The 25,573-nt window shown below is 39.3% G+C and overlaps 1 protein-coding gene across 2 annotated transcripts; it reads right to left on the minus strand.

Annotated features, from left to right (window-relative positions):
* Positions 1-1,197: 1,197 nt before the first annotated feature.
* Positions 1,198-25,218, minus strand: SLC39A8 (solute carrier family 39 member 8). 2 transcript variants are annotated; one of them, XM_018907009.2, is made up of 8 exons: positions 24,807-25,218; positions 17,786-17,954; positions 13,563-13,732; positions 13,024-13,146; positions 11,812-11,979; positions 5,240-5,447; positions 4,546-4,730; positions 1,198-1,920 (listed from the first exon to the last, which is right to left on the minus strand). In XM_018907009.2, the coding sequence occupies exons 1-8, from the start codon at positions 24,981-24,983 to the stop codon at positions 1,774-1,776; spliced, it is 1,347 nt and encodes a 448-aa protein (XP_018762554.2). In that variant the 5' UTR covers positions 24,984-25,218; the 3' UTR covers positions 1,198-1,773. The 2 variants fall into 2 exon arrangements, with proteins under 2 accessions (XP_018762554.2, XP_050829872.1); XM_050973915.1 differs by lacking the exon at positions 1,198-1,920 and adding an exon at positions 2,614-3,282 and having other exon boundaries at positions 24,807-25,169.
* Positions 25,219-25,573: the final 355 nt, after the last annotated feature.

Here is a 25,573-nt window from a genome sequence, read left to right on the forward strand (position 1 = left end):
TTAGTTTTTCTTCCTTAGGGAATTAAAAAAATCAAGTCTCCTTTGCAAATATTTGGATTTAAAGGTGAAAAGTATGATTCAGGCATATTATTAAAATAATTTGATAACTAGGAATGATCACATTATTTTAGGAAGTCTAAGAACAATCACAGTTACTATAACACATTATTGTCATACACAAGAGCAACATTTACAAACAGCTTAGATCCAAGAAATCAACAAAGAAATAATTAAAGGAAAGACACAGTGGACTCTTCATCACAGAAACTTAGAGGGCACAAAATGAGTAATGAATGTTTTCTCCATACAGCAAGTATCATTGGTTACTATATTTACATTTTAACACTGACAACATATTTTAAAGTATTATTTACAACTCCTGTGCAGTTTGCCTTAAAGTTTTCATTAAACAGACACTTGGAGAAGTTATTTAGAAGAAGACAATTACAGATGAGATTCAAATGAAGTATAAAAGTAAATACTTTGCTTGGTAGAAAAAAGTATTTTAATAAAGAATTAAAAATAAAATAGTTGTACCTTCCTACAGCAAGGAAATACATCAAAAACCAGTATCTCCTTTGAAGCTGTAAAACTTGCTTAAAAATCAATGAAAAAAGTAACTTACTGGAGAATAACAACAATTCCTTCAAAGCAAAGTAGTGATTAAAATGGAATATATTTTTAAATGAATTTCCTTGTGCTCATCTTACAACAGATTAGTAATGAGTAGATGAATTGTTTATTTCCGAAGAATTCATATATATATATATAATCATGATCTTAGAAAGTTCACACGCAACAGATTGTGGTAAGAATTTGTATATTTTATTATCATTTAATTCCATCCAACTGCACACAAAGAAATCATTCAAATTATAAAGAAAGCATACCAGAATGTTGATTTTAGCAGGTTTTTTTTTCCTGAATTCTCCTTTGTAAGACTAAAAAACTGATTTTTAAAGGGCTTGTATGGGAAACTTAAGTATAAAGTTTATTATTTTCATAGAGTACACAATACTTGAACATTTTTAAAGTACTCAATGTTTCTAAAATATTATGGAGTTGATAAACAGTCATAAATTTAACACAGGTTCCCTCTAATTAAAAAAAGTGGTTCTCAAAATAAATCAACAATTCCCTAGTGCACTTATAAAGAGAAGAGATCAAAAGCAGGAACTGGTATCTTTCCTTCCAGTGTTAATTAGTAATTAAAAATCTTAGCTTCATTAGTACCTACTCTGAAATGGTTTGGGTTTTTTTGGTTGGTTTTTTTTTTTTTTTTTTTGGTGGGGAATGAAGATGTTACACAGACAAATCCTGCAACAAAAGTCATAAAAATTAACCAGTTTGGAAACTGCTTGCCTTCATCACAGTTAAAAAACTATATTAAACTGTATTATTTTCTTTTAAATACACATCTTCCTTGTAGACCTCAGCTTTCAGTTGGCCTGGAGTTGCACGTAGCTGCATGTATTGCATAATTCTACTGGCCAAGCAACACCCTTCCTCTATGACATTTCAGATACGTCTGATAATTTTAAGAAGAAATAAAAATATTAGCATAATTTTTTTGGCATCATACAGAAGCTGACAGCTCCTACTATTTGGTTCAACTGCAAGTCCTAAAGAAGAATTTCCTGTATTTGGGGCAAGAGGGACATGACTGGCCTTGCCACTGTTTCAAAACCAAGTAGATGAAATGAATGTCCCTGTATGGATTTCAAGTGTCTTCCATTTGCAATTTGCTTGATGTCTCCACTCCTGATTCCATTTTCACAGCTCGATATTTCCTGCATACAAGGTAATCAGCAGGATAGCAGTAAACCCCGTGAGCAAACCAGCATTCTGAATGAGGAAGAACGTCAGATCCGTCTTTCTTCCCGTCACTCTCTCCCGCAGCATATCGTTCATCTCTGGGAACTGAAAAAAGGGATATTTTTAGGTAAGTATTGCCATCTCGTGGTAGCATGCCTTAATTTAAGGCATTGAGAACTGAACCTTATTGCCAACTTTGGACTGAGTATTAGAACTAACGGGGGTGACGGCAGTCACAGGAAAATATCACCCTAATTATCCTGAAAAACCACTCCACCAAGGATGGTAAGATGAAATGGTGTTTTATTCCTCTCTACTGTGGCTTCATCTGGCTGTGTCTCATGCAAATTTTCCCTTTTTGATTCTAGCAGCCTCATAGGTTCCAATTGTTGGTCCATGTGTTGCTAGGAGCAGCTGCCCCTGTATTGCTAAATTTATTGTTTCTTCCTTCACTGCTATAAAGAGAAATCCTTGCTTGGGAAACAGAAGACTAGGATTCTTCTGCTTCATCTAAAGGAAAATGAAGTGAAGATGAAAACACGGGCAACCCCTCTGAAATCAGAAACCTTTCTGGAAGGTCTGGTGGGCTCACCAGGTCAAGCAAGGAAGAAAAGGAAGACTACTGGTGTGAAACTGGTGGTAACAGATGCAATATGACATTACAGTGCCAAGAAGGAATTCTTCATTCCATAATATACATCTCAATGGTTAATACAAGAGCAAAGGGTGACGGATCGGCTGCTAACTGCAGAAACAAAGACACTGCCTCTGGAGCCAGTGGAGGTGATGGCAGAAGAGCACAGGTATGAAGTTCCCTGCGTGAGATGATTCAGGATATGTGTTTGCTGGCAGGTAAAGCCAGCTACAGTGGCTCTTGAGAAATAAGCCTTAAAGCATTCTCCTGTTCTGCTGAGAATAGTATAACCAGAATACAATGAAGACAGTTTATTTCAGCCCTAGTCAGTAAGCCTTCAGGCTGGGTAACTCCAAAACTGTATCTTTCTTTGATCTCACAATACAAAAACAGCTATTGAAGGTACTGCAATTCTTGAAGAACAGGCTAAGGTTAGCGAGAAGAGCCCAAAGTTTCCCAGAAATGGTTCCAGAGCTCCGTCACACTCTTGCACAACAGGGCAAAACCAGATTAACTTCATGCCATACAGCAAGGCTCATTTGTGCACACACCTCAGCATACATTCCCACCTGCCCACAGCCTCCCCATTCAGTGATCCTATTGGCAGAGGTTGGACTATGCCAATACTGGCAGAAAAAAGAATAGCAAAAAGAAAAGGAGGAAGGCATGACATTCCAGTTAATCCTACCTGCTTCTGGACAAGCAAACCAGAAGTGTGTGAAAATCGTAAGAAAGTGGAAAGCCAGATCTCTGTACAGAGCACTTCAATACCCTATTTCAGACTTTTCAGGGGGAAGAAAAATTCAGATAGGTAACTGATAAAATCCAAAAACCTATAAAAAGAAAGAGAGGAGGGTACAGGGAGAGAGACAGATAGGGAGGAACAGAGAGAACAGAACAACAGATACAAAGAAAAGAATGTTACCTACTTTGATGGATTTAATAACAAACTTGAGTCACTATAAATTTATGCCATGAATTTTACACATCAGAGTTCAGTGCATTACTATTCATTATATGAGTGAAGCTTAACAAAAAGCATTAGCAATTAAGGTACCACAAGCTTAAATAATAGAGTTGTTGTAACTCTAACATATTAAATCTTATACTATTACCTAAACTACAACAGTATTTAATGAAATAGTCAGTATAAATATATGACAGTTCCAAAATGCATATGGAACCAAACTGGGGTCTCAAATCTCTTCAGATTTGGGCCTCACTCTTCCAGGTCTGCACTCAAATGGATTCTCATGTGGCAGATGCAAACACCTCTGCACCAGCTGCATCTGTTCTTACAACACTGACTTAAACATAATAAAAGTTAAAACTCTTGAAAAGCTCTCTCATTTCGAGACAAAACATCATCGTAAGAGGAAAATATGTAATATTGCTAAGTACTGTGAATCCAATGTCTAAATATGATCTGGATTTAACACAATTTCTTTTCCTTATATCTTCTAGCACACTTTGAAAAATAAATGGTAGACAGACTATTTTGAATAGAACTCAGCAACACTTTTTGTCTGAACCATGAAAATGAGGCTGGCACTCTTTGGTTTAAATCAGGACAGAATTTAAATCAAGTTTTTCATTATCACTGTGGTTACACAACACCTTTCATTCAACTCAAAACTTAATATTTAACTTTATTCTGTTTATCTTTCTTGATTTTCCTTCACAACATGGTTTAAATAGGCAAACAAACCTTTTAAAATAATAAGGTGGAATAATGTGACACTTTAAAATGCTGAAACAAAGAGTTTATACACTTTTTACTCTTTGATTAAACCAGGCCAAATTCATGAAAGGTTTGTCTGTCTAAAACCCCTTTTCAATAATCATTTAATGAAGTGAAAAGCTTTAGTGTTTAATGAACAAACATAACTTTTTATGAATAGGTGAGGCTTTATGAAGCCTTACCTATCGGTAACAATAATTATCGGTGCACCTCCATTAAGGGTTTAAGTGATGATATTCTATTATTATTATTGGTCACTGGCATAAGAAGGAGAAAATTCTGCTGGAGAGACTCAGCGGAGTATACATTTTTTTTTGCAGAGAAATAAATAACTGAAAATGAAATTATATCTCACCATATCTGCCAGAGAGATGTACAGGAACATTCCACCGGCTATAGCAAAGATGATGTTTGGAGCAAAGTTGTTGCCTACTAATATTCCAAAGGCCAACCCAATGTAGCAAGAACATGCAGATAGGAAATTGAAAAACAGAGCCTGCCGAGTACTCATTCCTGCATTAAGCAAGATGACAAAATCCCCTAAAAGAATAAAAAAAGGGAAAACCATATTTAGAAAATGATATTGTGGTTATTCTGATGTCAAAAGAAGTCTGAAGATATTATTTGTATACACATTATAACCCTGTGTTGTTTTTTCTTTGTTCAAATAGGTGATGAGGATTTCCCTTCAATACTAAGGACACTGGAATATTCTAAATAAATAGTGATGCAAGATTGAGCTAAGAGCGCAGGAACACACAACTACCTATGATGATTTTTGGGTTTTAAACTAATTAATACAACACTGTATGAACCATATCTAAACAGGATAATTAGTACCTGTCCAATATATGCTCCCAGCTTCCACCCACCTGCACTTGGGAACTTCCTGTGCCAGATGTGTGTTTTGGTGCTTGGTAACTTTTTGATGAATATTTTTTCTATTAATTTGTCTAAACTTTCTTTCAACCTCTGCCAACTTTACGCCAACACAACCACCTACAACAGAGATTTCCACAGCAAACAACATGTGCAATGAAGTTCCTCACCCAGTTCATGAGGAAACTCTTCACACAAGATGGCTATGGAGGTACTGAGCCCTTGAAGCAGAGACAAAGTGAAAGAAGCCCCAATAGCCAAACCATCTATGAAATTATGTACGGCATCACTCAGTGTCACCATCCAAGCAATGGTCCCAATCTTTGATAGTGGACGCCCCTTAAGACACTTGCATAAGCTGCTTTGGGTGGCTCCTTCCTGAAAGAAAAAACAGAATAAAACAATTACACAAAGCACTGGATAAAGAAGTCAATGAATCACGCCTCTGTCTTTAAATGAATGCCAAGTATAAACTCAAGCACTGCTGCACATAGAGGCCAAATTGCTTTGTCCAAGAGCAAATGGCACAGCAGAAGCACCAAATGTTTTCTGTTTCAACAAGGTGACGTGCACAACCCAGTCGCCCTTCTGTTTGCGAAGTGTCACCTGGATGCCCTTCAGCTGAGACATGAAGCAATTCAGGTCACAGTGGTCTGAATGTCTCTCTGGAGTCTGTCAGATAAAGATGGTCCCAAGCCTCCTCTGCCACTTCTACATAAGCATGTACAGTCAGAAGGATCTGATCTCGGTGACTGGTAGCATCTGTATTTAAAACAACTGGCACCACATCATGGTCTCAGAGACATACTCAGCTACCACAGTAACAGAATTCTATCTACATTATATATATGATGTGTCTATACTATAGAATGTGTCTACAGTATAGACATATTCAGATATTCCATAAAGTTTATTTCTAATTTTGGGCAATGACAGTCAAGTCCAGCTATTCAAATTAGTTTCTACAAAGTGAATGTTTAATAAAAACAGCGGTGGCTAATTTTGACTGCACAATTAAAGGCTCAGAGCATGAAATCAACAGGCTAATATAAAACTGCAGTGCACATACCCTCCAGGGATCTCACTAATTCTCCCCAGAAGTGGAAGTAATTTATACATCTGGTGCCATGAAATAATGAAAAACCTGAACAGACATAGAACTGCAATTTTAACTGTGAGCACAAACTAAGCTCCCCTAAAAGTTCTTGGTCAACCATTTGATGAATTTCTATACATACATACTGTATTTACAGAATATTTGCAAGCATTTCTCCCATTTATAAAAAATTGCTTATATAGCATTAACAAGTGCTTACTTACTAGAATATATAAGCAGTAATATATACGCACATGTGCCTACAGACATACACAGCACAGAATCACAGATTAGTTAAAGTTGCAAGAGATCACAGTGGCTCATCTGGTCCAGCATCCCTCCTCAAGCACATGGCACAGGATTGCATCCAGGCAGTTCTTGGATGTCTCTAATGAGAAACACTCCAGAGCCTCTCTGGGCAATCTGTTCCAGTGCTCAGTCACATCCATAGTAAAGAAGTTCTTCCTCATGCTCAGGTGGAACTTTCTGTGCATTGGTTTCTGTCTGTTGCCTCTTGTCCTGTTGCTGGGCATCACTGAGCAGAGCCTGGCTCCATCCCCTTCACACACTCATGGACACTGATGAGTTTCCTCCTCTGTCATCTCTTCTCGAGGCTGAACAGACCCAGCTCCCTCAGCCCTTCCTCATAAGAGGTGCTCCAGTCCCCTCAATGCCCTTGTGGCCTCTGCTGGACCCACCCCAGGAGCTCCATGTCCCTCTTGCGCTGAGGAGCCCAGAACTGGACACAGCACTCCAGATGTGCCTCACCAGGGCTGGGCAGAGGGGATCACATCCCTCGACCAGCTGGCAATGCTCTTCCCAATGCACCCCAGGATGCCATTGGCCTTCTTGGCCACAAGGACACTGCTGGCTCATGGACAGTTTGTTCTCCACCAGGACACTCAGGTCTTTCCCTGCAGAGCTGCTTTCCAACAGATCAGCCCCCAGCCTGTGCTGATGCCTGGGGTTATTCCTTCCCAGTTGCAGGACCCTGCATTTGCCTTTGCTGGATTTCAGCAGGTTCTGCTCTGCCCATCTCTCCAATCTGTTGAGACTCTTCTGAAGGACTGCACAGCACAGCAGGATATTGGCCAGCCCTCACAGTTTGTGTCATCAGTGAACTGCTCAGGCAAGTTCACCAAGTCCTTGATGAATAGGTTAAACAATAAAGGGCCCAGAACTGAACCCTGGGGGACACCACTAGTGACAGGCCTCCAATTACACCATGACCCACTGAGATCTGCCATTCAGCCAGTTCTCAATAAACCTCACTGTCCACTCATCCATTCCACACTTCCTGAGTTTGCCTGTGAGGATGTTGTGATAGACATTATCTAAACCACTATTTAAGTTAAGGCAGGCAATATCCACTGCTCTCCCCTGAACCACACACATCTCCACTTCTTGAAGTGGAAGGATATAGAGGAACATCTCCTTCTCTTTAGGAGAAGGCCCAAGAGAATTCCAATAAATTTTCTTTAGTTATTAAAAACTACACTGCAAACTGGTTTAGTTTTGCCATATGCAAATGCTACCAGGCAAACTGATTTTTTAACTTCAAGGAAATAAAATGATCAATAAGTCCCTGCAAAATCTTTAAAGACAGTGCTATAAGGTATGTCTCATGATTTGCTTAGAGGCCTCTTATCTGATTACATTCTTGTATTTAGGAGCTGGCCTGGGACAGGACAAAAGTTCAGGTCAGGAATTTCTGAGTCAGGTGCCTATTGCACTGCCTGGAACTCATAGATAATAGAGCCTTGGTTGAGTAGTGCCAAAACCGCCACAAAGCAGCCCCTATTCAGTCTACAGGAAGTTCTGAAATTACACTTGTATGATGCAAAAACAAGCAATGGTATCTAAAAATCAGGAGTTTCCCTGCCGATTTAAACACATAGGTTTTAGATTTGTACTACACACTTACCTTTAGTTTTTGAAGGCTTTCCTCTCAACATTTCCTCTAACAGAAGCAGTGCCAATCATTTTTTTGAGATTATTAATTTATACCTGTACTATTTCTGTTTGAGATAGGATCACTTACAAGCAATAGATCTCTCTCTTAATCCATGAAGACAAGCTGAACGTCACTTTAAGTAAGAAGAATTACAAAGCAAGCCACCCAAAATACATGAGTACAAGAAAACCCAAATACAATTAGCAGAGCTCTTCCACCCATTCATCCAGCTTCCTGAGGTAAAGATCTCGTCTCTATTTTTTTCTGTTCCCTGGTGACCATCCTTCAAGTAGACTACAAACTGGAGGAAGCATTGTTTTGTAGATCATCCTGATTTCCGCTTAAAGCACATCATCTTTCTTGCACATGTTTCTCGCTTTCCCTTTCCCGGAAGAAAGGGAGTTTGATCTAATGCAAAAATTTTCTTTTTAAATAATTCACCCATTTTTCCACCAAAAAGAAAATCTAAAGTATTTGCAATTAACTTAGGGTTCCAGTATTGATTTCCTTCTAAAAATTACATTATTGATCCAAACTTCCTAAATGCAGAAACAACTGTAGTTTATAAACTAGGATTCAGCTTCTGAGGCACCTTTGTTTTATATCTATAGCTATATATATATGGTTATCCTGCATTTACATTTACTGTGTTGCTCTGAAGTATCATAATTCTTACATGTAATCCATTTTAAATAATGTCTTGACAACTTCTCTAAATTATATAAAGTACAGTGAAATTGCCTTTCTGGATTTACATTCTGAAGTTTACTAGATCATTTCTCCAGTAGAAGTAGGTGAATGAGTAATATATATTCTTCATGTTTAAGATAAAGCAGACTACTGACAAAATACCCTACAAACACATAGGATTCCAAAGCAAAAATTTAGCAATGTCTGTCTCCACTGGACTATTTCCATTTTGTCATAATAGTTTAGCATACATCAAAAGAGATGCCAGCTAAGGAGCTCTGTAATACCCAACTGGACTATCAGGTTTAATTTTTATTAATGCAGTTAAATTTTTATTAGTGCAGTTCTATATTATTTGTATCTCCACAGTTTATGGTAAACCAAAGACATCCTTGGTATTTATGCTCTTCTAAACACAGGAGACTTTTCAAAAAGTAATGGCCTCTCCTTCATTCCCAAACTTAAGATTTTATACAGAGACTTATTTCACCTTACGATACCTCAGATATCTATTTTACAATATCTCAGATTACTATTGCCATTTCCAATGCATGCCTGAGTCCCTCAGACATGAACCAGACACGTCCTCTGGAAGAGCCCACAGGATCAAGAAGGAATCCTGACACTGCCACCCGGCAATAAATAAAGGCTCTATAAAGTTTTGTTATACAGCTCTAACAATGTGCACTCAAGAACACAGATGTTTCAGTAATTTGTCTCTGAAATAACTTTCTTTCAAATTTTCTGTTGTCAAGCTGTATTTCAATGCATAGTAGATACAAATTTTGAGTAGAGCACAAAGGTTTCCAAGTTTGCACTTACTGCTGCAAGTGAAAACAGAAAGTAGGTGACTAATTAACCATTTACTCTGACAGTCAATTTCTTCTGGCATTAAAGGAGAGAACATAGCTGCATCACCATGGCTGAAAACAGTTACCACACCTTAGCACAATCAGGCTTCAAATTCCCTCTTTAAAGCCTTCATTTTGATTTCTGACTACTCTGTATTTACCCTCCTTAAGAAGCTGTTGATTATGAGGACACATTAAAATTCTCTTGGGTACACATAAGCTTATGCCAAAAGGTTTTGCCCTAAATAGTACATTCTTGTGAAGTTGAATGCATCCCTACCCTCCTGTCTTACCCTAATGCCCCAAAGCACCTTGGCCACATTGGCCCTCCCCCGACCCGGCCCTTTGAACCTCACTGGAGGAGGACAAGAGCTATGATGGCTTTTTTGTTGCTACACAATATCATAGAACATTAGGTTGGACCTCTAAGGTCACTGAGTCCAACTTAACCTAATTAACCAAGTCCAGCACTAATCCATATCACCATGGAACACCTCTATGCATCTTTTAAACACCTCCAGAAATGCTGATTCCACCTCTTCCTTGGGCAATGTTCCAGGGCTTGACAACCCTTTCCATGAAGAACTTTTTCCTAACATCCCATCTAAACCCCCCTGGCACAACCTGAGGCTGTTTCCTCTTGTTCTGTCACTTAATTTTGGAAAGAAGACCCTTACCCCCAAGTGGTACAACCTCCTTTCAGACAGTTGTAGAGAGTGATAAGGTCCCCCCCAAGCCTCTTTACTCCAGGCTAAACACTCCCAGTTCCCTCAGCTGCTCCTCATAGGGCTCATGCTCCAACTCTTTCACCAGCTTTGTTGCCCACTTTGGACATGCTCCAGCACCTCAAGGTCTTTCTTGTAGTGAGGAACCCAAAGCTAAACACAGGATTCAAGGTGCAGCCTTAGCAGTGCCACAGGGGAATAATCACTTCCCCAGTCCTGCTGGCTGCACTGTTTCTGTCTCTGCAGAGAGTGGAGGCTTCTTTTACTTGTTTTATAAATCTACAGAATAAAACTTAGGGACACTCATAATACTAATTCCCTGCTGGTGCCCATGTAATTTTAATAATTAAGCATGTTTCTTCTAGTTTTTAAGATGTTTAGTATTCACCACACTTCTCGACATTTATAGGGTAAGGACAAGTACAATTTTGGTGGTTTAAACTTTGTGCATCAAATGCCCTGTGAGCCTGCAGTGTCAGTGTAGAACTCCCAGATTTTAACCTGGTTGTTAGAGACTGCCTCTGGCCTGCTCTCCTGCTTGCTCCTCTCTGCTCCCCACAACTTACTTAACTGGCTAATAAAAATGGATGACAAACCAAAAATCTCTTCCATGGAAAAAGTCTGCCTTAAGACATCTAAAGTTTTTTACTATGTGTTTTTAATTTATTTTTTTTAATAAGGCACAGTACTGGTCCTCCTTGCACAATACCACTCCTCTCTACACGTGAAAAAAGACTAAAGAAGCACAAAACTTTCTCTTCCTACTTCCATTTTCTTCTCAGACAGAAGGAAGTTGTATTTGCAGTATGAAAACAAACACAAAGAAATAAAGAGAACAAATCTGAAACATAATACTTAAACCAGGAGGAGTGGCTTCTGTCTCAACATATCACCTCTGTGATTCCCACAGAATCCAAATACACTATGTTATCACAAGCAGTGCTCACAATACACAGCCTGAAAGTTACTGTGCTACTTTTTCTCTTTAATCATTGATTGGTAGAGCCAGGCTCTCACACTTAACAGCTTTATGTATTCAGGAACAAAATATGGATCATTTTGTATGATCAACGTTATCACAACAGTAAAACACACCACTGTTCTTTAAGCAAAACAGTAACAACAACAAAACCAAAACTAGCCAAATTAAATACAAGTACAAATATGATTAGATACATCTCTCTGTCCAGCCTATTCCAGCACTGACATAGCCCTTTCTGCTGGCTACAAATTGAGTGCATCATTCAGCTTTTTCAAGCTTGCCCCAAAGCTTGCCCTAGTATTTTTTCATAGGGTTCAACCAAATTATGAGCTGTAAGTCTACAAAAACTTGACAAAAGTAATAAAAATTCATATTAACTCTCCTCTTAGATATGCTTATATAATTGCCAGGGAAAAAATAAATAAATAGTCACAATTTTCATACCTGTGCTGAGATCACACTGATGCTGTCAAAACCAAGATTTCCATTGCTCTCTATGACAGCTGAATTTGCATAACATGTGCCCCCATTGCTGGATGAGGGTGGTTTGGCTGAGTTAGTCTTATCCTGAGAATTATTCTCTTCTCCATTTTCAAAGTAGTTGTGGCCAGTCTAGGTGAAAAATAAATAACTAGGCAGCAAATTAAAACAAAAGCAAAATAGCAATGTAAGAAAATAAAGACAAAAAGGAAAAGGTGGGTGGGAGATCATATTCATGCTGCCTTCCTTTCCACACCAAGTGATTGCTGAAATGAGCAGCAGTGAAATTTAATGTTTTTAATTAACTCCAAACACATCTAAGTTCCTAACTTATCTCTTACTGTTAGCTAATCAGAAAACGTGGGAGACTTTTCATTTCTATACCTTTATGTAGAACATCCCAAGCCAACCTGACCAAAAGTGATCAACATTTGCTGTTTATTCATGGTTGCTTGTCAAATAGAGTTCATTAGCCTTCATCTGTTTACACTATTACAGAAAAACAAATTCATTTTTTCTATTTTTAGCTGTTGCAAATGAGGGACAGTTGATCATAATTTTCAGTATCAGCAACACTTTTCAGTATCAGCAACACTAAAGTGAACACACAGAAGACAAGTACTCTGACACAGGGGTAGAAAGCAGAGCCCTGGGCAAGAGGAGACAACTACACTGTTCACTGAGCAGGTCTGTGTACCAGAGTTCGGGAAACACAGAGCTGAAGTTACTGAACACCAGAGTCAGGCCCTATCAGCACAGCTGCCCCTTGCAGATGACCAAGAAGGTGTATTTGTCACACTGATTTCTCCTGCCCAAGGAGGAGCTCCATGGTTAGACTTCATTCTCTCCACCTCTTAAATATTGCCATGTTTTTCTGATGCATTTAGCTACCACAGCAACAACTTGGCTGTGGAGAGCAACTGGAGTATATACCAAAGAGAGCAGACCACACTCACATCTGGATTCCATTCCCAGAACTGCTTGTAACTTGCTCAAAAAAGGGAGATTTCTTGCCCTATTCATATGGGTTTTAAACAGATATATCAATACACAGTAAGGCTGAATTCCTCAGATAAAATAGGAAAAAACGCCACATTTTATCCATCTAGCAAGTATCTCACAAAATGACAGGTACTTAAAGGCAAGACTCATTCAGTTAGTGATAGGTTTCATTACCTTGTTATAGAGCTTTAGTATCACTTTAAGAATCCTTTCCACAAAGAAGAGAATATAGAATCCACCGAACACAGCAACAGCTTTCTCAACATAGTTATCTACTTTTGGATCAAATCCAAATGCCTAATAGTGAAGAAAAAAGCAATGCAAATTAGTCTGTAATCTGAAATGTAGTACATTTCCAGAAAAACAAACATCACACTGCACAGATATCCCACTATTACAAAAACTGTCTCTATCCCAACCATTGGTTTCCATGAGCAGAAATTGTAAAAGATTCTGATATCATTACAATTTTTGAACTTGGACAATATGTTAACAGTGTAGGCTATTAAAGTTCACTACAAATTTATCCAGAGTATCTTTCTTTTTGTTTAGAGGCAGAATAGCCCTTGGTCCTTCCCAATGAACAACAAGACATAGATCTTTAGAAACAAGTATGCAAACCTGTAATGATTTATATATTATCAAATAATATAATGATATATATTAATTATAGATATCATTATTATTATCAAATAATGATTCCCCTTGCTTACCTCTGGAATGAGCTGGAAAATTGCATTAGAAAAGAGAGTACCAATGGCCAAGCCCACAAAGTAAGTTAAAACCTTGGGGAAATATGACTTCTTTAAGAGAGGAGTTAAAATCAATCCCAGAAGTGATGCCAAGTTAATGATAGACACAGCCAGGAACCCAAATCCCCAAACTGTGGATAAAAAAAGAGAAATACAAAATATTTTAGTACAACACCCACTTCAGTCTGCTTGTGATTTCTCTAATCGCTTAATTGGCATGGAACTGGTAAAAGAGTCATTCCTTGGTTAAAATTAAAACTCACAAATATAAAATTCTTAAAATGCATAGACAGTTAAGATGCATACCTGCAGAAAGGAAATATCTGAAAACACTTTCTGGGACAATCATATTAAAAATGGAAACCATGCTAGTAGAATATATGGGATGGCCTAACTGCTGGTAATATAAATGAGGTCTCTCTACAGTCCATGAAGAGTACAAATTGATGCTTAGGCCAATAGTTGAAGCAGCTATAGCATTGAGAAAAGACAAAACTTCTTACTAGTCCCAGAGTCAGATCCAATCAATATTTACTTCTAAAAAATTCCACGACAAAAAGACTGTTGTCTTGGCTGTGCCAGATATAAAAATCCTTCCAGATAAAGGATGACTCCTTCAAGTCACTCTGAGGTGATATCTCAGTTCCTAACCCTCCTCCCTCCTCCTGTCATTCAAAGAAGTTCTGCTGGCTGAAAATGCTGCCCATCACTGTTTTTCAACAGGTGATAGATATCTGATAGTTGAGATAATTATAATAAAGAAACAAAAGTGCATTGAAAAAGAGGTCCTAGGTTTAAAAACAAGGATATGTGATTTAGGTATGCAATGGCAAAAACCCTTCCTAAGAATTAGTAAATGCAGCAGGGTTCAGCATAATTTTGTTTCCCTCACCATAAGCATAATCTCAGATATTTAATGTTTAGGCACCAGGACTTGCACAAATCCATACCATAACTATTCTGGAGCCTGAGTTATAGGTTGGAGAGGTGTGGTGTGGTTGTTGCTGCTTGTAGGCACTCACAAAGTTGTGCCTCTATGGAGAACTTTTTTTCCCTAGTGACATCTCAAATCCCTATGACAACAGAGAAAAACTTTAAAAGTTGTACTAAAGAGGTGTACAAGGGTGGCCCAAGTAATGCCACAGAACTACAAAGTAATCCAAACAGACAAAGAGTTTGTCTTTAAAAAATTAACCACAAAAAATTATCAATTAAAAATGCAACACAATGTTGCCTAGATGAGAACAGTTTCATATAATCCAGAAAGTTGTAACATTATAAGCTTGTATGTATGTAGGGAAGTCACCACAAATTCCTCTCTGCATAGCAGAAATTAACAGATCAGATTATGGTCTGATATTATTTCCGGGAACACAACTGGCAAACACACTAAGCTAAATTCCTCACCTGCAACTGGGATGCTCCACTCTGTACAGTGTCACAACATTTTTATAAAATGAATTTCATATCATGTCAGGAACAGAAAGCATTAGAAACACTCAAAGCATTTGCAGATGTATCAATGCCAATTACAACATTCATTTGCCAATTTTGAGAGGGCTACACAGAGAGAGGGAAAACAACTAGATATGGGTAGATTCACTAAGCTACATAGATTAATTTCTATTAAACTAAATGACAATTAAGATTATAACTATATTTTTGAAATCAAATTTATAATAAATTGGTTTCCAATGTTATCATGAGTCAGAAAACACCAAGTTTGGGATTACTACAGATCTACAAGAGTATTTTAGTTTAGTGCATGGACATCTGCCCATATTCTGTGCAAAAATGTACATTTTAAACTGAGCTGAAAAAATTCCAAGACAACCAATGCTGCCAAAGTTCCTGCATTAAGGACTGTATTTCACAATACTATGTGTCTTAAAATGGTTTTATTCATTAGGACTCCATCCACACTAGTCTCTTCATGAGTTCACACATCTCAGAAAGCTGGGTAGTCTGGCTTTATGTACCAGAGCAGGGCACTCAGATGCAGGGCGAATTCTTCCCCTGAGCCTGATGGCTCAGTCAGTTTTTGCTAACTACTATTATTCTTTCTGTCTTTAATCTATAGCCCCAATGAAGAGACAGCCAAGGTACCCAAAGGCACAAGAAATCCAAAAAATAGAACTGCAGGAGTGCAAGTAAGATGGCCTCCTTAGAACACTGCTGCTCAGCATTGTTCCTTGTAAGAACAGGCAGGCTCAGGCTCTTCCTTAACCTTGTCCTAGGATGAAGAGGAAGTGCATGAATACCTTTCTGAAGAAGGTATTCAGAGGACACAGAAACTGTTTGTCTTGGACTTGACAAATGCCACTGGGCAGTTTCAGCTGTTTGATACATCTCTATACACCTCCCTATTATCTTTCAAAGAAGCAAGCAAGGGGAGGAGCTGACTGTGCTCAAGGATCAGATAGTTTTACAAATCCCAGGACAAAAGACATTAACGTCTGCTGCCTTCCAATTTCTACTCTGCTTTGGCATCACTTATTTTTTATTCTGAGCAGCTGCCCCTAAAGCTCATTGGACTGGTTTCTTCTGCATGTCTCGTCCATTAGTATTTTGGAATACAGTGTATTATTAAGAGAGTGGGGATGCCTGGGGAGAAAATTCACATAGGCACAGCTGGAAACAGGCACAGAGGATTTTGCTCCATGGGCAGTAATTGAAATCATCTGGGCTCAGTGCTCTGACAGATTCACTTTGTGATGGGGTGGGGGTGTATAAATCAACAGCTGCATTGGGCACTAGGCCTTTCTAGGAATCTCTGTTCAAACAGGTACCACTGTGTGTCGCAGTGGTTTAAAATGCCCTAACCATGAGCCTTGCAGATTTCTTGTGCTGCAGCCAAGGGAGAGGTAGAGAGAAGGCTGCCTCGTTTATCTGGCTATTGGACATTGCTTCTGAGCTGGACATTGCTTCTGAGCTGGACAGATAAAAGAAAAGCAAGAGGGATGGTCTAAGTAGCTTAGGAGGTTAACTGTAGGTCAAGGATTCCATGTTCAACCTACTTAACCAGCACCCCCTCCCAAAAAAAAGAAAAAAAAGGAGAGCAGACCCTATTCTCCAATGCAGATCTAATGGTCTTCTTGGTAAAATGTGTCTCCATATCATACAAGCAATCTAGAGCAGTCATGCTAAATTGGTGCCAGGGTTTCAGTGATTACTCAATCAGAATTCTAATCTTTCACTGACACAGCAAAACACAGCTATGTTTTAGGAATGATCTCTAATTCTTATTAAAGATGATCACCTATATTAATCAGAATGTTATTAATACTAGTATTTCTAAAGTTACAAAAAGCACTCCTGTATCTCTTCTTATGAATACTGACGTTAGGCGCCATTAATCCAACATTCTAACTTTTAACATTAATTCAGCTGATTCCCTTGGAACAGTAAGTTCATTTGGAACACTGATTTGAATTATATCTGATCTTTTTTAGTGCAATAAGTGATTTCTTTAATCATATAAATATTCCCTGTCCAATGCTTTCTACTGCACTGTATGGTTCTGTGCACAATAAATACAGAAATAGGAGTGAAAAAAAAGAGGAAAGAAGATTAAGGCTACTTAACCATGTAACAATCTTCCTCATGGAGGGGTCATCACTCCTGTCATCAGAAGATGACATGAAAGCAGGAGTCAGAATTTTGAAAGAATACGAATATTTTTCCTCAGTAAACCAGACACTGGCTTACCTGACAGTCTCCCTGCAAATAACTCCACTCAAATGTTGCCCAAGTAATTCTAACTCTACCTGCTTCCAGACATGCAGATTCCACCAAGTTTAATTTCCCATTGCAAACCACGTGTACAAACTTCCCTTCTGTACTCTCATCTTTTCTTCTGTTAATCATCTATGAGTCCTTATGTTTCAAGGCACAAAGCATTATCCAAGCAAAACAATTCAGTAAGACTTTTTCTTAAATGGCCGAATATTCCATAACTTTCTAGTCAGTTCTTTCACCTTTCTTACAGCATTGTAAGTAGGTCATTGTCAAGAGATAGTTGGATAGACTTGTTTGGATAGTCTGCTGACCTAAAACAGCAGTTTATGTTCCCACTTTGGAACCATATCTTCCCAAACAAGACACTCCTGTTATTTATAGATAAATGCTTACTGTTCCTCTAAGAAAACCCCACTCCAGTCACAGCATTTATGCAAGTAACTAACCTTGCAAAGAATGTGGTTTAGATGTGTCCACAAAGCTCTCCTGATGATCACATGGGTGAAAAATTAGCTGTTGCAAAACTGCAGGACATATTGAAGAGAAGCTGGAATTTGATATGTGACTGTTGTTCGGTATCCCATGCAAAGAAAAGATTTCTTCACTAGTCAAGCACTGAAATCAAAAGGGATTTTGACAACTTAACACATCAATGCAAACCAAAAAATAAGACATACAGTGAGAAAGCCAAGAATTACAACATGGAAGTACTGTAATGCATTTTCAGGGAAGTCTACACAATGTACATTGTGCATGAAAATGCTGTGATTGCTTGATGTGAAGCAGAAATTATTCAAAGTACTTTAAGTCAGATAAATCACAAATCAATAAACCACTTTTTAAGATACATTTGGAGATCTTTTGCCCTGAGAACTCGGACAGCTAAACCTCACAATATATTTGTAAAAATAGCTTCAAAGTACTTAAAACCTAATGTAATTACAAAATTATTAAATTTAAGATCAGACTAGATACAGTTAAAATCTCAGTAACAGAGTATGCCAGAAAAGGGCTGGTAATTCAGTGACAGCTTATTCATGTAAGTGACCACTTGTACTTTACAACAACACTTCTTATTTATCTCGCCAAATTAACTCCTTAAAAATGGTCTAAAGCCAAACATTTTTCATTTGTCTTACAGCAGTAACTCTTAAGGGCAAACATTGTCTTGTAAAACCATGATATAAACCCCTGCTTAGGATCTTCACTTTGCCTTTAGCACAGGACATAATAGTGTTTGATGGGTCAATAATAAATGTACTTGGCAGTGCTAAACCAGGCCAGGGGCAAGGCAAGGCTGGTTCCTCTGTATGTCATTTTCAAGCAAAAAGATAAAATACAAACCATGAAGTATCATAAAAGATACATCTACAGGAAAAAAAAGTGTTTTTATGTGAAACGTTCCATTTTTTCATCTAACACTTTCTGTTCATTTACATTCTTTATTTCCTACAAGGATAAGAGAAAGTCTTCTTTTTCTGAGTGTACACAATAGTTCTGTGCAGTTATTGCTGCACAACAAACACTTAACAGGGTTGAGTCTCAAGACCCTTTTCTTCTCAAAGAAATCAAATGTTTTCTTCTATTTAAGACATCAATTCCAGCATAACTCTCCCTGTAGCAAATCTCAGTATGATTGCAAGCAGAGAGCACTGGAAGCCTTAGCAAAATAAACACAAATGGTCACTCCCTGCTCTTCTCAGTTTTGCCATCCTTCCGATTACACAGCACGTCTCCAATAATTCAACATTATTATTTATAAGGCAATTAACACCGAGGGATAAGCCAGAGTGATTGCAACTCTTTTATTTCATCAGAGCTGCTTCCGCTCCTGTTAATAAATATTTTTGTTACTGTCCAAAAGGTGAAAGGCGTGCACTCATCACCAGAATGTGACTCTCTTTGATTTGCTTGGAGGGAGAGAATATGCAGGTCAATTCAAATGACTTTAGCTAAATTACATCCAGGATGTTTCTGTCCTTCCTCTTTAACTCTGCCAGTCTAGCAGAGTATTTAGGCACATGCTTGAACTTAAACCTAAGAGCAAATTTTGTTAAGGCCATGAGACCCTAAAGACTCAAACATATAGAAGCAAAGTGCATATAATTTCATCTTTCAATGTCAATGTTTTGAATGTCAAAGAAGTATCACACATAAATTAAATAGAGCTTATAACAGATGGTGGTTTTTTGCTTTAAAACACGTTGCTCCATTTAACCTACATGAAAGCAGTGAATAAAAAAATCATCACTGAAGATACAGTCTTTAACCAGTCTTTGAGCCAATACACAAACCAGTGGAGCTTCCTAAACTTGCTATGTGTCTAATCATTTAACTGTTAACTCTGCATTTTGGAATAATACAAAATAAATGGCTAACATGCCCACAGCAAAACAAGGGGAGGATAGTTGTGGTCTACAGGAATAGGTCCTACAGGAACAGGAATTCTACAGGAATTCTACAGGAATGGTGCTTATTTATTAGCTCTTGGAGCTATTTCTGGACATCTGTGGTCAGAAAAATGAGCCAGTTAAGACCTGAGAATTTACACCATAACTATCTCTGAAATAAATCACCTTTAACTATTTAATTCCTAAGATACAAAATAGAGTACTAGCATTTTAAAATACCAATACATTAGTATTAACATTCATTCACAAAAATCCAAAGATGTTGAAGGTAGGATAACAGATAATGGAGAGAAACTAAATGAGACACAGCATAAATTAATACACCTGACAATTGTAACTCTGCCTACACACAAATATGGAGGTGAGAAATACCATGATAGAAGAGCCCTTCCACGTGAAATTGAGAAATAGCATTGTATTTAATTACTATTATTATTTTGATCAGGGACAAACCCAGAGGATAATGATTCTTATAAATGATTCATTGTTATAAGTCACCTCATACTCTCAGTAAACTCCTACATACAACCAAGAGCGAAAAAGCAAGCTTGCATGAGTTCACCAGCACAATTAAAGGATTAATTAAAAGACTGAATCTTTTAGAAGCCTTGGACTGGAGCAAGGCATATTTTGCACACTGCAAAACTCTGCATTTATCTTTTCAGGATAAATAAATACATTAACACAGCCATACTGCTGTAAAAACATAAGATATTTACTTTGTAAGACTGACGGATCATCTCATCAGAGAGAAAATTTATCCTCACGGAACAGGAGACTGAAAATGATGTCCTGACTCATCAAACCTGCTGTTGTGTCTGTCCCCTGCTGTGCAGCAAGACCTTATCACAGTGATAAGGTGAGAAGATTTCCTGTAATGTGACTGTTGCCAAGTGTTTAGTAAACAATTGCAAAAAATATATAATAAAACTGATCATCCCTGAACTGTTAAAAAGTAACTTTAAAAATGTTTTCATCAAAACTGAGGAGGAGCTTAAGCATAGATTTTACACAGTTTCAGAACACTGAGACTTAGAAAAATTAAACTATCAACTAGGTTACTCAAACAGATGTTTACCTTTACGCTGGTAAGCCTCTCCCAAAAATAATAAAACAATATGGAATTCCTCTAATTTGAGAAATTAACAAAAAATGCTACAGTAATAACTTTTAAAGGCATCAGTCTCTTCTGTGATCTTCTGCTGTGTTCTTATCATTGCTTTACCTCTTTTATCTGTAGCATTCCACATGTGAAGCACTTAAATTCTGAACAGCATCCTGCACTGCAATTTCTAGATGTTGCCAGATTAAATACCAGCCCAGCCCACCCCACCCCAGGGCTGAGCAGTGGGTCCCACAGTAGCAACAGCAAACAATAAATGCAGTGAATGCCACTTTAACAGGCTTTTATTTCCCTGCCTATTTTTTTTTAACTTAGTCTGAGCATGGATAAGGCAAAATAGAGACATACAGCACTACCTTCCTCAACTTATTTGCAAGAAATGAAAGCATCTAATGCTGATGTGGTAACACCTTTGTGTCACTTAGGACAGGTGAAAACTGGATGATGCAGATGATCATTCCCTCAATAAGCAGCACTCCACGAGAAAGAGTCAGGTGGAGCTGTTCAAATGCACTCTTGTGCTTTAGGGATTTCACACACCCCAGGACATGTGCAAGGCAGCTGTCCATGCTGGGAGCTGAGAACTGTCCACAAATATTGAAATTTACTGAAAATATTGTAGAAATAAGACACTTAGAGGTTATCACAACTATGCCTATTTAGCATCTCACTGGCCAGGCAAAACCAGGTCATGGTGCTGGATCAAGATCCTAACTCTGTAACTTTTGTTTCCATTCTTTCAAAAGGACATGTTGTAATGAGTGAAAAACCACCCAAAAAATCCTCAAATCAAAGAATATACTTGCCTGGGTCTAGTCTAGCTACTAAACTTACTAGACTTTGACTCATCCTGAGATAAAAAGTAACTATATTTGATTATAAATATTAATAAAAATTATTTTAATTTTGTCAAAATCTTTTGTTTAAGAAATAAAATGCATTACATTAAAACACAGCATTCAGGTATTCCATCTAGACTGGCATAAATACAGATTTAGAAAAGCCAAAAATGGAAATAGGAGCATGATTTTAGCACCTACCAATTACATCAAAGCATTAAAAAAAGGTGACATTATCAAGCCTTCTTTACAATGCCCATTTACCTTCCAAGCATTTTTTGACCAAATATTTGGAGCATGCCATTTAGTCCTTTGGCACACACGTGCATGGCTGCCACACTTCAATGAATTCAGTGACAGAAGATCAAGTATGGTTTCATGGTTTTTACATCTTGCTAATAATGTAAAATACAGAGCAAATAGCAAGCCATCATCTCTATTAGACTACAATTGCTAATTTTACCCCTATTAGAATGACTAAAATGTGTGGCAATTCCACAGTCAAATGTGAAAAAAACAGCACTGCTCAGTATTTGTGCTTGCTCAATTAGCACTTATTTCTCTGACAAGGAATCTTAGCTTACATATTAAGAAAAGGTGATGATAGAAAAATTGAAGAGCAAAGAAAATATAAACACAAAATAAAAATAATTATAAAAGTGCCTGATGAAAGCAAAAAGAGACCAAAAGCAGAAGTAATTGGTGACAGTTACATCCAAAATTCAAAAAGGGGGCTCCAAAAATCCAGGTTTTTTCTTCTACATTAAAAAATTAGCATCTTTACAGACATCATAGGACACAAGTTACCACAAACACCTACACAAGTATACACACAAACACTATCACCAACAGATTAAATCATTTTTTACTCTCCCTTTTCTTTTCAAGTCAACCTGGTATCAAAGGAAAACAGAAATCAATCAATCAATCAATCTTCTTTTGGCTTACACACCCAGACTTTTAATCTTTAATAAAAAGGATGAGCTTCTTGTGGATCTTTTCATGAGATTAATATACTTACCAAAACAGTTGTGAATGAGACATTAAAACTAAACACTAATACTGGGATAACATTACAGAGACTGTTCCTTCCTGCCAGGTGCTGTATTACCTGTCTCTTACAGACCAGCTCTCCACTAAAAATTCCTTCAGGCTTGGAATGAGGGACTCTCTGAAGAGCAGGGTATGTTATCTTGATTCGAAGAAAAGCCTGGGAGTCATCCCACTAGGTCTGGACACAGAAGTTAAGAACTGAAAGCCTAAGATAAACCTTCTGCCCTCCTACAGTCAGGCACTTAATGCAGCCTGAATGGATTCAGATGTCTTGAGGAAGACCTGAATCACTCTCCAGAGCTATTCACTTTCCTCTGTTGGGAATCAGTAGAGCTTAGGCCTCTGATGCCTTCCAACACCCTAACTTGTATTAGGCCACTTCATGTCTTCTGTCATAACCAGTAGATGCTGAGTTATCAACTTGTAAGCACAAAGACTCATAGTGTTTAAAAACACAAGATTTAAGTGGTGTGAGTCTGCATTTGCATGTGCCACCTGCCTAAAGCCATGGACATACCTGACATCCATGAGGGATCAAAATGCACTTGCTTTAATGGCTCAAGCTGATGGAGCAGCCATAAGGCCAATTTTAAGAAAGAATGCAAGTAACTCAGCAAAAAAGTAGTTTTAATTTCAAAAATCATTTCAGTATGATACCCTAGATATAATTCAACATGAACATAGTTAGAACATGCCTGTAAAAAGAATTGTTTCAGTTAAACTTCAAGTTACTTATGAGGAACACGCATTCATAGCAATAAGAAAGAGCATTACTTTTTTCCCCCTTCTGTAGCCTGTGTACGAGAGCTACGTGCTTTTGCAGACAGAAAACCTGAAGGACTGAAGAATCCACTCATTCCTATGCCCTTTTAAAGAAAGCTGCTTTTCATAGCCATACTCAACACTGCAAAGTTGTAGTTAGCATGTGTGGCTGAGAATGTTTATATTTGTAACACACTGAGTTGGAACAGTGACCGGTTTGTGAGATTTGAAAGCAGCGACTCCTGCAAACATTGCTATGCTTATACTGAACACTACATTGATTTCAGCGCAATAAGTCCCAATTAAACCTTCCTAAAACAAAAAGAGCTTATTCAAGATTTGTCTCCTTCACAGAAAAAGCAGAAGAGCTTTTAATTTCATGTTAAAAAACAATTCTCAAGGTCCTAGAGCATCCCTCTTCTGTTTCTGTGGAGTGGAATTAAACCAGAGAAAACAGCCATTCGGCTTTCCTTTCATTTTTGTGACTTTGTGCCTCTGATTTCTGAGCATATGGAAATCACCACCAATCTCAAAATTTCCCTTCAAGGAAACAAATTCAGTCCAGGATGGTCCAGGTAAGTGAAATTACAGAGATTTTAAAAGTACCAGAGAGATCTGAGTTTCTTATGGTGACATTAAACAGAGTACAAATGTTTTAAAGAGAAGTAATAGTCCAGTGATATCCAGACAGTAAATTAAACACCCGTTTAAAAAGCTTTTGGTAGATTAATCGATAGGTGTACACTTTGCACTCAGATAAAAGATGTGAAAATGTCTGAAAAAGTTTCTCTACACAAGCAGACCTGTTTGTATAATCGAGTTTTTGCTATCTTATGACAACTGTATTTCAACAGTTCCTGAAGGTTTGCTTATTCAGCTCTCGGAGGGAAACACTAGCTGGTTCTCATACACTCCGTGCTGTCGGACAGATGCTATTTAACCGCGAAAAGATTCAGTTTAAGAGCCCAGCAACGAGGACGGAGATTGGGAGAGCCAATCCCGGGGCAGCCCGCGCCGCAGCAGCTCCCTGAGGCACGGCAGCTTCTCCCGCACCTCAAGCTGCCCTCACCGGCGCGCCGGTGCCTCTGCCCGCAACCCGAGCCCAGAGCGCCAGCAGACATTTGCTCCCTCCCGCCTTCCCTCCCTCCTTCCCGGCTTCACCGTGAGGAAACACGAGGGCGGCGAGACTTAGGACACTACGGAGCTGCCCAGCCGGCCCGGCGCGCTCGCTCCAGCCCGTTTCCAGCCCGGCCGTAGCCGCGGTGGCGGTGGCCGGTACCTGGTTGTGGTGCAGGTGGGCGAGCGGCAGCGCCGAGCCCAGGGCGGGCGCGGCGCCCAGGCGCTGCAGCAGCGCGGAGAGCTGAGCCGCCGACAGGCTATGGTTGGCCCCGAAGACGCGAAGCACATCGTCGGCGAAGCTCGTCGAGTTGTCCGGCCCCGGGAACTGCCTCTCCATCCCGGCGGGACGAGGCGAGTGCGGCGGATGGCACAGCTCTGCGGGGCGGGAGCGGGGCCCGCCCGCTCGGCCCCTCCCCGGGGGGCGTACTGGGGACGCGGGGCGGGCGGCGGCGCCGCGGAGCTGCCGGCGGGACGCGGAGCCGTCGCTCGGCGCCCGCTGCGCCGTCGGGCCAGGCCGCTGACCGAGCGCCCTCTGAGCCCCGCTGAGCCCGGGGGCTGAGGACAGCCGCGGGCTCCCCGCCACCCTGTGTCACCACAGAAGGTGGCGCGGGGCCGTCCGAGTTCGGCCCACGCGCGGGCAGAGGGGCAGGATGCGAAACTCCCGGTTGCCACCAGCCCCGGCCCAGGGGCCAAGAGTCACACAACCATCAGGGTCATGGCCCCCGCTGACGTTCACAGACACAGCCCCAGCCTGCCTGTCTGCCCCTCACCCAGCCGCCCTGACCCTCTGCATGGCAGAAGGGATAACGCAGGCCAAGGTCCAGGCCCAGCCAGGCACACAGGTATGGCCCCGCCGTACACACCTCACCGACGCTATCTCCTGAGCCCAGGCTCCTGGACCTTGGAATGAGTCCTTCGGTTGGCAGC

Source organism: Serinus canaria, chromosome 4 (assembly GCF_022539315.1).
Source record: "Serinus canaria isolate serCan28SL12 chromosome 4, serCan2020, whole genome shotgun sequence".
NCBI lineage: Eukaryota > Metazoa > Chordata > Aves > Passeriformes > Fringillidae > Serinus > Serinus canaria.

What these genes read in the sequence shown, in the direction of transcription:
- SLC39A8 (XM_018907009.2), bottom strand. Translation starts at nt 24,983, where the DNA reads ATGGAGAGGCAGTTCCCGGGGCCGGACAACTCGACGAGCTTCGCCGAC. An exon ending in CCCACCTGCACCACAACCAG is followed by an intron (nt 17,955 to 24,806) that starts GTACCGGCCACC and finishes TTTTGATTTCAG; the next exon opens with TGCTTGACTAGTGAAGAAAT. An exon ending in TTTTCCAGCTCATTCCAGAG is followed by an intron (nt 13,147 to 13,562) that starts GTAAGCAAGGGG and finishes CTTCACTATTAG; the next exon opens with GCATTTGGATTTGATCCAAA.